Genomic DNA, 11,960 nt, shown 5'->3' on the forward strand with positions numbered 1-11,960 from the left:
ATTCGAAAGTTTGTGGAACTAATGGAAAATGTCTGACAATTGACAAGTGTGTTTGTAAAGATGGATTTTATGGTCTTGATTGTTCACTTCCTATTTGTTTGAAAGCAGAAAATGGAAAGTGTGCTAATGATACAACAGGTGTAACTGTAGAAAATATTGAAACAAGTCAATTGTCAAACAAATCAATTTCTCTTAGTTCAGGAAATTTGACAGAAAGTTCAGTAGTTTCAGTTTCCTTTCCTTCTGATTTTTCTCATTATATTTCCAATCAAACAACCTTCTCATCAGTTTCTCTACTCACAGCGGTTTCTACAAGCGGAAACAATTTGACAAACTCAAATTCTGCTTTCTCCATAGTTTCGAATATAATCACAATTTCACTTGCCTTAACAAATGGAAAAAAGATTCCAGTTTCTAATTTGGAAAATCCTATACAAATCTCATTCCAAAAACCAACAAGTTATTCTGGAAATTTGACATGCATGTACTTGGACGAATTGACCAATGAATGGAAATCAGATGGTGTGAAAACTGTTATTGAACCATTAACAGTCAATTGTCTGACTTCTCATTTAACTTCCTTCTCGGTAATTGATATTAATCTCAGGAAGGAAATTGGAAAACCAAAAGAATCACCGAGTGTCAGTAATCAAACAATTTCACAAAGTCAACTCTCTCAAGAAGCTATCATTGCAATCTCAGTATCAATTGCTGGAAGCTTCATTGTTTGTTGTGTTGTTGCAATAATCCTGTCAGCTGTTATCTGCTTAATAAGAAGAAAATCGAAGAAGTAAAATAAACAATGATAAAGACCTTAACTTTCTAATTAAACTTATTGAATTTAATTTAAAAGTATAAATTCAATAAGGAATATTCTGAAGAAACTCCAATACGTAATGGGAAACCATAATGACCTGTTCCTCTGTGAGCATACAATCTCAGTGATCCTCTTCCATAGAGACCTTGATCTGGTGGATGGACTTTGAAAATCTTCTTACTTCCAAATAATCTCAATGCCTTGAAGAGTACCTTTACAAATGTTAAACGGCGGAATCTAGTTCCAATATGCCCACCATGTAAATGGCCTGCAAAAACAATGTCAGTATCATCCTTCATGCTCATAGAGGAGAGAATAGATGGATTGTGAATGAGGAAGAGCTTTGGAATATCTTGAGAAAGCTTTGGGAATTTTTTAGAGAGCTCTTGAATGTGTCTGGTTGATGAATCATGTCCAGCGAATGAGAATTGAGATCCCACAACTTGAACAAGTGATTTTTCTCCTTTAATTTTTGAAAGTCTTTCCACTTCCACAATAGCTTGGTCATCTTCCAATAAAATAATATCATTTTGTCGGTAAGCTTCTCTTACCCTTTCCAAAACTTCATAATCGTGACTATTTAAAAAGAATGATATTATAATTATAAATAGTTCATAAACCTACTTTCCTAGACAAGCAATTGTTCTACCTTTCAATTGTTTGAGAGGTGATAATGCTTCACTGAGTGAATGATCATCGTCGTGTGTATCCATTGTTTCCATATCACCAGTAATCAAAACTAAATCAATATTATCTCTATTGTCGACAATATTTTGACAGAGAGACTTGAGTTTTTCCTTACTCATACAAGTTCCCAAGTGTGGATCAGTAATTTGGAAAATTCTCAAAACTCTGGATTCATCTGTGTGAAGAGGTTTATCATGATGGTCAATTTCAATAACTGTATCTTCTTGGGAAGATTTATCAATAGTTTCCTTTCTCAAATCAATATGAACGAGTTCCTTTCCAAACTTTGGTCCCACCACTGAAATGTACAATGCATGAAGTGAAATAGCTAGTACGAGTCCATTAAATCCAGCATCTAACAATGGCAAATTTACATTATTTACAAAGAGTGGCAATACCCATCTCGTTGCAATCGAGTACGGTATTACTGACATACTACCAATGAAAGCAAGAGCCAAATACCAATAACCAGGGAATGCAACACTTGCCAAATACCACCAAGGTTTCAATTTCTTCCAATGAGTCAACACAAACAAGTGCAAAAACAAGGCAGAATTGAAATACATGTGAATTGGCACTGAAAAGAATGGAAAATCTCCAAACAAATTGTAATATCCATTTGCCATCAGTGAATGTATTCCTCCAAATATCAAATAAAAGAATGAAAATCTCTTTTGTTTCATCAAGTATCTGGAATACAAAAACAAGGCTGCTGTTCCCAAAACTGATTGAATACCAAACACCCAAGAACCATGCTCAGCAATCCATCCCAAAATTGATGAGGATGAAGAAGTAGAAAGAAGGTTTGTTTCATCCATTTTATTGTCCAGTTTCCGAATCAATTATTTTAATTATTATAAAATTAATGATCCTCTCGAGATAGGGAATAGATGATAAATAACAATAAGATGTTGTTGTAGATGTATTTTTTTGATTGTTTTTAAAAATTGATTCTTTCAATGATAATGAATTAATTGAAAGCTAAAAGGACAAATTGAAATGTACGCGTATAATTAATTGGCGCACCCATTCCAACATCATTTAGAATCTCATGCATTCAATTTAAATTGAAATTGTGCACTCAATCTATTTGAAATCATGAACAAGATTGAAGGAGTATTCTCCTCTCATAGACCCACATTCTATCATCACTCACATTGAATTATTATTTGGATCGTTCTCAACAATAAAAGATTCTGATGATCGGAATGAAAGAATAAAAGGTTGTTTTCTGAGGCGGGAGCATGTGACATCATTCTTACTGATGCACCTGCGAGAAGCCAAGTAAATTCCTATATTGTATTTCCTAAGCCAATCCTCTCTTCCGAGACGAGAAAACTGGTGGTTTTGGGAGAAATCAAATTTCAAACACTAGCAAATAGCAGTAAACTTATCACATCTCGTGGTTTTATTTTTTTTTAATTTGCAAAAATTGTGGTAATTCAATTTTTATTATTTTAGACAGGTCCAACAAGAAGTGGACTTGGGAATAATTTAACAGAGTATTCTTAATGGCGTGAGGTTGGTTTTTGGATGGTGGAAAGGATTGGCTTGAGGGAGGGATCAATTTTGAGCATGGTGTTGAGGAGGTGTTTGGAGTGTTTGTTGGTGTTCATGGAACGAATGGAATCAGTATTAAGCTCCTCAATATTTTGAACATTTCCCAATAATTCATGATTCATAATGTCTCTAATGACTTGTGGACTCACTTGGTAGAGTTCTTGAAGTATTATAGAGCTATTTCTCTCAGTGCTCATCTTGGCAAGCTTTCCTTCAAAAGATTTCACAAGAGCTGTATGATCGTTGAGAGAACCCTTCTTAATAAATAGGAGAGTAAGCTTGAATAAAGGTTCTGCAATGTCACCATTCAGTTCGCTGAATTTTGGTAATATACAATACTTTAAAACCTCATTTCTCTCAAAAGGATTACATTCATTAATGAGATGGAAAATCACTTGCTGACAAGTGGTATAATGTCCTACAATGTCATACTTGAATGATTTGAGGATGGCCTTTCTACCTTCTGGATATTTGGCCATTTTAATGGAAAGGAATTGTGAATTTTTGTTGGAGGAAATACTCAAAAGGTTTGGCTTGACCATCTCAATAATAGTAAGGGCACATTCTCTATCATCTGCCACCAATGAGGAGAAGAAGAAGGAGCTAGTAAAACCTTTTGCCAAGTCTACAATCTTTTCACTCAATTTGTTCAATACATTAGTTTTACAAGTTGTTCTAGAGAAGAGGTAAGAGAAGGCAACAATTCCATTCTTATCTTTGAGCAATTCTTCGATTTGATCTGTGCTGAGAGAATCTATCAGTGAATCGAGAGTATTCTTTTCGGAAAATCCAATAAATGCATTAATTACATCTTTGTGATCTCTCTTCATGGATAAATTGTAAAAATTCTTCATAATGAGAGTAGAGGTCTCCCCAAATTCCTTGCTATTGGTAGGTAATCTAGTATAAACTCGTGACAAGGCAAAAGCATGCCTTTCATCTAATTGGGTAATATTGTCCTCGGATAGAGATTTGATCAATTCCAATTTGATATCTACAGAAGATTTCTCTATAGATTTAGACAATGGTTGTCTCAATCTTTGCTCACTAATTTGTTCGTCATCCAAATTGAGTAAAAATTGAACCATCGGTTGTTTTACAAAGCTCTCTAAAGTATTCAAATGTATTTCAATCATTTGAGTGAGTGAATTGGTTGAATTTTCATTTTCTAACATGATAAGCACTAGCTCAGAGTTGAAATTCATCAATCCAAGTAATTTTTCAATGTGGCTAGAATTCAATTTGGGTAACAATTTAGAAATGACTCTCGATGAATTTTCCTGTGTGAATAAGTTAATTATATCCTCTCTCGATTTCTTATCAGAAAATAAACTATTAAATATAATATCCAATTGATGAGGAAGAGCTCTCAATATCACTCTCTCCATAACAATTGATCCATTACTATCTATACACAACTCATAAATATTTGGTTGAATTTCATTAAATACTTTTTCCAATTCATCAATTGTAGCATGTCGTAACAACTTGTTAAATGATGTACAATATTCACTCGATTTGGCAAATTCAATAACATTTCCCGAGAGGTGTTTCAAGAGTTGTGAAATTGTAATTTCCTCCTCTTCATTAATTTTAATTGTTTTTACTCTTGTAGAATAAAACCTTCTTTGCATTGATGCAATCAAACTCGAACTATTTGTATTATTATTTACATAATTATTATTATTAATATGTAATGATGATGATGTAATATTCCTCTTCAAAATTCTTCCTCCAAAATTCAAAGCTAGATTTGATGCAAGAAGAACATGTTCTTTTCCGTGCAAATTCGCAAGATGTAAAAGCTTCTTACCACCACAAGCAGAAGCACGTAAGCCAATCAACATGTTTTTTTGAAAAAATAAAAATTTTAAAAATCATATTAAAAAAATTCAAAACAACAAAAAGCGTTTTATTTTCTCTCACTTTAAATTCGGAGTTTTTGTATTTTAAATATCTAAGAAGAAGAAATAACATCATCATCATCGACAATTAAGAGTAAATATTATTGTGATGGAGAGTAGTGGAGAAAACGGATCATCAAAAACAAAACAAACAATAACTAGAAATGACGATCATCAACATCAATATTTGGTGGACATTGAATCGAAAATTAAAAATCATATTAAAACGTTGAAAACACTTCGAGATGAGACACCACAACAGACAACATCAAAGACTTGTTCGATAACACCTATGGATATTTTCTTCTTTAATCAGAGAGTCAAATCATTCCAAATAACAACATGGTTTAATAAGCCATTCATTGTGAATCCTTTACAATGTGCTAGGTATGGATTTATAAATATTGACAATGATAAGATTGAATGTTGTCAATGTAAGACTAAAAAGTTGCTAAAATCATCCTTTGATAATATCAAAATATCGAGTGATGTGTTGGAAAAGAGAGCTTTGGAATTTTGTGAGGAACTTAAAACCAGTCACACACCACAATGTGTCTTTTATAATCAACCCTCACCTCTTCGATTTACGCTCTTCTCTCATCAGGATACATCATCGGGAAAGAATTCCAACATTACCAAAATTCACTGCTTTGAATTCCACGACTTGATGAAGAAGTTTAGAAAAATCAATAAGAGCTTGCACATCAATTTACCTATGGATCCAACATTTGTAAATGAATATTTTACAAAACACTCTCTCCTTATTAATAGAATTTTGGATCAGATGCATGTTGAGGATGCAGAAGAGAGAGAATTGTACACTACCTTTTGTTGGTTGAGTATTTTTAATTGGCAAATTTTGAATAATGCTGACCTTCCAACACTCTCCTGTAGACATTGCCAAATGACTCACTATTTGAAAGTTAAGAATAATTGCCTGACGAGTACAGAAAGTCTTCATCCACACTCAATGCACAGATGGTGGTGCCCATGTGTTCATATAAATAAGCTCGTAGTCGATTATGAACAAATTGTAGAAAAGGAAGACCAAAGTTACATCAAATCACTAACCAAACGTCAATTGAATGAAGAAGCAGGATGGAAACAAATGCTCGATTCGATTTCTACAGGTCTGTCATCAGAGAGTGAACTGACTCATATTCATAAGGACTCTCTTGAAAATGAATTCAACGCTGCAACACTTGTGAAAAATATTCTTGCCAATTCAATCTCATCAGTTTTTGAAACTGAAAAGAAAAGAAAGGATCATTTGAAAAGTGTATACGATAAGGTTTATTACAAAAACGAACAAGTTACCAATGAATCATCCACAGTGGAAAATATCATACTTATTGAAAATAATCAAATTGTTAGTGAAAAGCCAGCTAGTGAAATTACAATTATTCATGATTTGCCACTCTTATCAAATAGCAATGGTGTTAGTATTACCCCTAAAGAAACCAATCAAACACTACTAATGGATACTTCTGATGATGACATTGAAATTGACAATTCTGAAATAATTATTGAAACTAGTGAGAAAATTCAACCAGCCCACTCGCCACCTAAACATATTCTTCATCAGACAACTTTGGATAATTATTTTCATCCAAGTGAAACTTTACAACCCAATGATAATAATCAACCAACAGAGGAGGAGCTAGTCACAGAGGCAGAGCAACCAATTAACGTGCCTTCCACTGATGCTGCAGAGAAACCTATTACTACAGAAATGGGAGATGATAACTTGATGATAGATACAGAAATTATTCCAAATATTGACACTACTACTATCACAAGAAATGATTCACCTCCTGAGGAGAAGGTACTCTCTAACATTACACCTCCAACACCAGAAGTGGAATCAACAACAGCAGATTTGAGTACACCACTATCAGCATCAGGTCTTTCAGAGTTTGAAGAAAAAACACCAAAAAAGATGGATTCAACCAATATTCATACATCTTCAAAGACTCCATTCGAATCGAGTATTACATCACCATTGTCTAGTACGAGTGATATTGTTTCTCCCTCTGTTTTTAAGGGTACAACACCTAGCTCAGAGTCCAAACAAGAGGCCAAATCTGAAACCAAGCCAAAACCACAACAACCAAAACCTCAAACACCTTCCAAATCCAATTCAGATGAAAAGCCTAAATCCAAGAATGTGGCACCTTCTCCATCAACAAACAAATCATCCTCCAAAGAAGAAACACAATCTACTCACAAACCATACAAATCCAGAGAGTCATCTTCAACACAAAACAGAAAGCCCTCTCAACCAAGAAAACCAAGAGAAGCTAGTAGCAGTAACAGTAACAGTACTGAGTCATCATCTTCCAAAAAACCTGCACAAACTAATGATAGAAGTACTCGTTCAAGCGAACAAAACAAGAGAAAGAAACCAAGTGGATATCAAACCTCAAATCCCAAGACAAAGAACAACAAACGTTGAATGTCTTGAACAAAGTATTCCACTAATTCATTGTTATCATTTGTAATTGGGAACAAAAAAGTATTAGCGGAAGCATGGATTTTGATACAAAAGGCGCATTAATGAAAAGAATCGAGTTTTAATACAAAAAACGACAATATTATTTAACGCAAACATTAATAAATTTGCCTTTTATGAAGAAATGGTGAAGCGGAGTTGACAGATTCTTCAGTGCAATGTCCATATTTTCAATCTATTTGTCCAGATGATATTTTTGAAATATTTTCCCTCGCAACACGATCTATTATCCGAAATTCGAAAACAAACAGAAAAAATTATCATCAAGCGCCATTTGATATTCAAACAACCAATTTTACAATAGTATTGGTAGTATTGGAAATTCTTCATTACCGTTCGCTACACTTTTTAAACTGCCTTTCTTTATTACTGTACAAAACATTCATATTAGAAAGAATTAAAAAAAACGTCGTTATTTGTTAAATCGCCCGCAGCGAGTTCTTCCGAAAACCAAATTTACGTTTTTATTATCTTCATCATTGTACGCCGCTGTTGTGCATAAGAATATTATTCTCATCAAACTATTATTGAAAAACAACAGCAACTTTGAAACGCTCTCTAATATTACACCAACATCATCATTACACTATCATTTATTAATATTTATTGTGAAATTATTGAAATACTATAACTACTACACCTTCAACAATTACAGAATGAATCTACCAACAAATACTGCTTCTCCTATGGAAGTTAGTAACGGAAAGGCCCTCGATCTTTTATTTGGTCCTAATACCAATCATTATCAAAAGCAAAATGTCTTACCATCAGTTCATCAATTTGAAAACTTTAGAAGTCCACCTCCACCACCTTATCACTTTCATACTCATGCTTCTTCATCATCTCAACAAGGAACTCATCAATTGGGTTGGAAAGGTGGAAGTGGCCAAGCATGTGGTCATATGATGAAAGCTCCGAAGAGTAATAATGGGGAGAGTGCGACCACAACAGATGTCTTGACTGGATTGTACAAGACTTCTGATGCTATCTTGTACAACCATCAATACCATGACAATAATCAATACGTTGCTACTAATTACACTTCCATGGTTATGGGTACATCAAACACTACTTTTGATCAAAAACCAAATTGTACCACTACATCTCCATTTATCAATTATTCTGGTGCTGCAACTTGTGCTTCCTCATGGAATGTATACCATTCAGCAAATAATGCGGAACAACACACTTTGCCTCCTTCTACTATCATTAACAATCACTTTGCTCATTCCTCCGTTTTCAAACAAGATCATTATCAAGAGCAATATAATACCAATAAGCAACCAGTTATTGATAGAGTAGTAGCAGCGCCAATGTATTGTCATGACTCTGTTGTGGTCGCACGCCCTCAAAACGTTAGCGTCTCCAATGCTTTTGCATTGCCACAAACCAACAATAATATCCATATGAATCAATACCATTATCAGCTTACTAATTTTGCTGATGCTGCCCAACAACAACAACCAACCCTTGATGTTTGTTATCATGATGAGAGTACCAACCTTGATAATTGCAAATGCCATTTGCGTATTATTCGTCCAACTCACATGCTTGCAAATATTGATGATCAACAACACAGCTATCCACTTGAACCTCACTCTAAAAAGATGAAACTTGCTGATTCTGTTGTTGAAACTCACTCATCCTCTTCAAGCAATGCTAGTAACAGCGTTAGTGAAAGCACTGCTTCTAGAAAGAATTCCTTAGATGGTGTTAAACAAAATATTACTTCTAGTGAAACCACCAGCCCAGTAGCAGCTATTGCTCGTAAACCTATTGTTTCCAAGAAGAGTAATACTAAGAAACCAAAATCTGATGATAACTCTCAAACCAAGAAGAAGGTCACAACCACCAAGAAGACCTCTCCATCTCCAAAAGCTCCTGTAAAGTTCAATGTTGATTTGTCCAAGGAAAATTTGCAAGATACCGCTACTATTCCAATTCGTATCTTGGCCTACAATCTTGGACTCACTAAGGATATTCAAAAGTCCTGGAGATATAGAGATATCAGAAGAGCTCTCTTTGAAAGAATGATTGATGAACATATCGAATTTGTTGATAATCAATTAGAACATTCTTTATTGAGAGAGAGACTTCCACACAAGTTGACTTATAGCAACTTTTGTAAGAGAGTAATGCTCCTTGTATTCCACTTTGTGGTCAGAGATGGTAAGGAACCAAAGTTCTTCAGAAGACCACTCGTTCAAAGAGATTACATTGAAAAGTTACTCAAGGATAATGATCCACACTTTTATTCACTTGTTGAAACTTGTCATGCTCATCAACTCCACAATCTCATGAATAGAGATGGCAAGACTTTCCAAGAAGCCATTACAATTGTCTTTAAGGATTTGATCGATCCTACCAGTTTGCAAAGTTTGCATGGATCTTCCAATGCTGAAGCTTGTAGAAAGATTAGAAAGCCAAGATCTCAAAAGAAGTCATGCAGTGATGATGAAGATGACGATGAAGTCAGTGAAGATGAAGACTTGGAAGATAAGCCATCTGCCAGATCAAGACGTAGAGCTAGTACTGACTTGAAACGTAAACTCAAACCTGTCAGTGAAGATTCTGATGATGACGATGACTACTAAGATTACAACAACTATTGTATACTTGAATAGTACTATTATATATTGATAAATATTAAACTGATATTTTATTTATTATTTATTACCATTAAACCTCTTTTGTAAAGACGACTCGTCAGTGAACCGTTTAGAATAGAAACTAGTTGAGGAAATAAACTGTCACCCATCACAATCCAGATCAAACATAAAAAAAATGCAATCACAACGTAGTCTATCAACATCCAGTGCCGACCTTGTCACTGAAACATTCTTTGGCCAATTATCAGAGGAAAAACAACAAGTTATCAAGGAATTATTCGAAAGAATTGACAAGAACCACAACGGAGTTTTAGAAAAGGAAGAACTCAGAGGAATTCTCGAAGTTATGATAAAACAAGATCCAAATTTAATTGAAAATTTGGGACTAAAGAATAACACACAATGTAATACAGATGAAGATATTTTGAATGCAATCTTTGATCAATTAGATTTGAACGGAGATGAAGTTTTGAGTTTTAGAGAATTTGCTGAACCATTTGCAAGAATGTTGACCAATCAAATGTAAATAAATTAATTGAATATTTTTTTAAAAAAACAGTAAATATTTACAAGAAGCCTTATCTATTGTGAAAAATCTTTTCATCTCCATTTAGTAGTCCAAACGCACAATTGAGATTCCAATGTCAAACCTTAAACAACCCAAATTCATACTTTCATTGCAAAGATTAGAAAAATTTGTGCGACGTAGAAAGTTTCGATTTTCACAAATTAATGACGTGATGGTTATGATTGTTTGCTAAGAGAGCAGACTCGCTCAGTCCATCCACTCATAAAAAAATAGATGAACAACAAGATAGTTTCGGTTACTTTATTGTTCTTTCTAATAATTGCATGTACTATAGAGTTGTCAAGCTCAGAACCAGCCCAATACACAATCAACAAATTGATTGGTCCCATTGCGGGGGATGGTAAGCCAAAAGAACAAGTTGGTTTCTACACCATTTACACCTTTACAATTGCACCTTTAAATGGTCAAATGATTGTAAACGAAAATGGAGCTGTAAAACAATTTTCACTTGATTCTGGCGCGCAAGGTTTAGTTTCTGTTATTCCTGGACTCAAAATATATTCTTCTTCTTCTTCAGTTAATGGTCAATCAACAGTGGTTTCGAATAGTGATGGAAGTGAATTGTATTACCTTGAAGAAAATTTGATAAAGAGATGGAAAAGCGGTGTGGTCAGTGTTATTGCTGGAAATGGTGTTATAGAAAATATTTACTATTTGAACGAAACAGTTGCCACTCAAACTTTCTTAAATTCTCCAACGAGTTTAGTTTATCAAGACGATTGTTTATACATTGCTGGATATGGTATTGCCAAGTTGAATTTAACCACTGGAATGATCAGTACTACATTTAGAATTGGTTTTATTACAGACATGTCCATTTCCACATTTGATGGATACATGTACTATTTACAAAATGATCAATTGAAGAGATGTTCATTTTCTTCTGGTTGTTTAAATCAAGAGAATGTAATATCCAATTTGTTTATGAACACTTTTACTCTATCTTCAAATAGAAATGAATTATTCTATTTCTTTGGTAATCAAATTTACAGATTTAACATTACAACCAGAATTTCCACATCCATTTATCAAATTTCCTCATCAAATACTTATAAATTGGCTTACAGAAATGATATGATCTACTTTGCAGAAGGTTTTAAAATCAAGAAGAAATCAGTGGTGGATGGTTCACTTAGTGTTGAAGCTGGAAATGGATATTATGGATATGTGGCTGAGAATGTGCCATCTCTACAAGCTGGTACTGCTGGTTATACTGTTTCAAGTATTGCATTGAGAAATGGAGAATTGTATTATGCTGATATGAATATCATAAAAAGATGAA

The 11,960-nt window shown here is 34.0% G+C and overlaps 7 protein-coding genes across 7 annotated transcripts in view; 5 read left to right on the forward strand and 2 right to left on the reverse strand.

Moving 5' to 3' along the window:
• The window catches only part of NAEGRDRAFT_66563 (uncharacterized protein), a gene marked incomplete at both ends in the record, with an annotated part of 1,708 nt that extends 914 nt beyond the window's left edge, over positions 1-794 (forward strand). The window contains one exon of the mRNA XM_002678002.1: positions 48-794. Coding sequence (XP_002678048.1) covers positions 48-794 — 747 coding nt within the window. The remainder of the gene's footprint in view (positions 1-47) is intronic.
• A 30-nt stretch (positions 795-824) lies between these two features.
• NAEGRDRAFT_79432 (phosphohydrolase) lies at positions 825-2,418 on the reverse strand. The gene is made up of 2 exons (XM_002678113.1): positions 1,442-2,418; positions 825-1,393 (listed from the first exon to the last, which is right to left on the reverse strand). The coding sequence occupies exons 1-2, from the start codon at positions 2,320-2,322 to the stop codon at positions 847-849; spliced, it is 1,428 nt and encodes a 475-aa protein (XP_002678159.1). The 5' UTR covers positions 2,323-2,418; the 3' UTR covers positions 825-846.
• Positions 2,419-3,012: 594 nt separating this feature from the next.
• NAEGRDRAFT_66565 (uncharacterized protein) lies at positions 3,013-4,911 on the reverse strand (the record flags this gene model as incomplete). The annotated part of the gene is made up of 1 exon (XM_002678114.1): positions 3,013-4,911. The coding sequence occupies one exon, from the start codon at positions 4,909-4,911 to the stop codon at positions 3,013-3,015; it is 1,899 nt and encodes a 632-aa protein (XP_002678160.1).
• A 349-nt stretch (positions 4,912-5,260) lies between these two features.
• On the forward strand, positions 5,261-7,423 carry NAEGRDRAFT_66566 (uncharacterized protein; the record flags this gene model as incomplete). Its single annotated transcript, XM_002678003.1, has 1 exon — positions 5,261-7,423. The coding sequence occupies one exon, from the start codon at positions 5,261-5,263 to the stop codon at positions 7,421-7,423; it is 2,163 nt and encodes a 720-aa protein (XP_002678049.1).
• A 713-nt stretch (positions 7,424-8,136) lies between these two features.
• On the forward strand, positions 8,137-10,146 carry NAEGRDRAFT_57796 (uncharacterized protein; the record flags this gene model as incomplete). The annotated part of the gene is made up of 1 exon (XM_002678004.1): positions 8,137-10,146. The coding sequence occupies one exon, from the start codon at positions 8,137-8,139 to the stop codon at positions 10,072-10,074; it is 1,938 nt and encodes a 645-aa protein (XP_002678050.1). The 3' UTR covers positions 10,075-10,146.
• Positions 10,147-10,264: 118 nt separating this feature from the next.
• Positions 10,265-10,615, forward strand: NAEGRDRAFT_66568 (uncharacterized protein; the record flags this gene model as incomplete). Its single annotated transcript, XM_002678005.1, has 1 exon — positions 10,265-10,615. One exon carries the CDS (start codon positions 10,265-10,267, stop codon positions 10,613-10,615), a length of 351 nt encoding a protein of 116 aa, XP_002678051.1.
• A 276-nt stretch (positions 10,616-10,891) lies between these two features.
• NAEGRDRAFT_66569 (uncharacterized protein) overlaps positions 10,892-11,960 on the forward strand; it is a gene marked incomplete at both ends in the record, with an annotated part of 3,737 nt that continues 2,668 nt past the window's right edge. Inside the window, one exon of the mRNA XM_002678006.1 lies at positions 10,892-11,925. Within this exon, the coding sequence (XP_002678052.1) occupies positions 10,892-11,925 (1,034 nt within the window). The remainder of the gene's footprint in view (positions 11,926-11,960) is intronic.

This window comes from Naegleria gruberi (genome assembly GCF_000004985.1).
Source record: "Naegleria gruberi genomic scaffold NAEGRscaffold_19, whole genome shotgun sequence".
Classification (NCBI taxonomy): Eukaryota; Heterolobosea; class Eutetramitea; order Acrasida; family Naegleriidae; genus Naegleria; species Naegleria gruberi.

Coding starts and splice junctions, on each gene's coding strand:
- NAEGRDRAFT_79432 (XM_002678113.1), bottom strand. CDS start 2,322: ATGGATGAAACAAACCTTCTTTCTACTTCTTCATCCTCATCAATTTTG. Junction 1,394..1,441: donor ACAATTGCTTGTCTAGGAAA/GTAGGTTTATGA, acceptor CTTTTTAAATAG/TCACGATTATGAAGTTTTGG.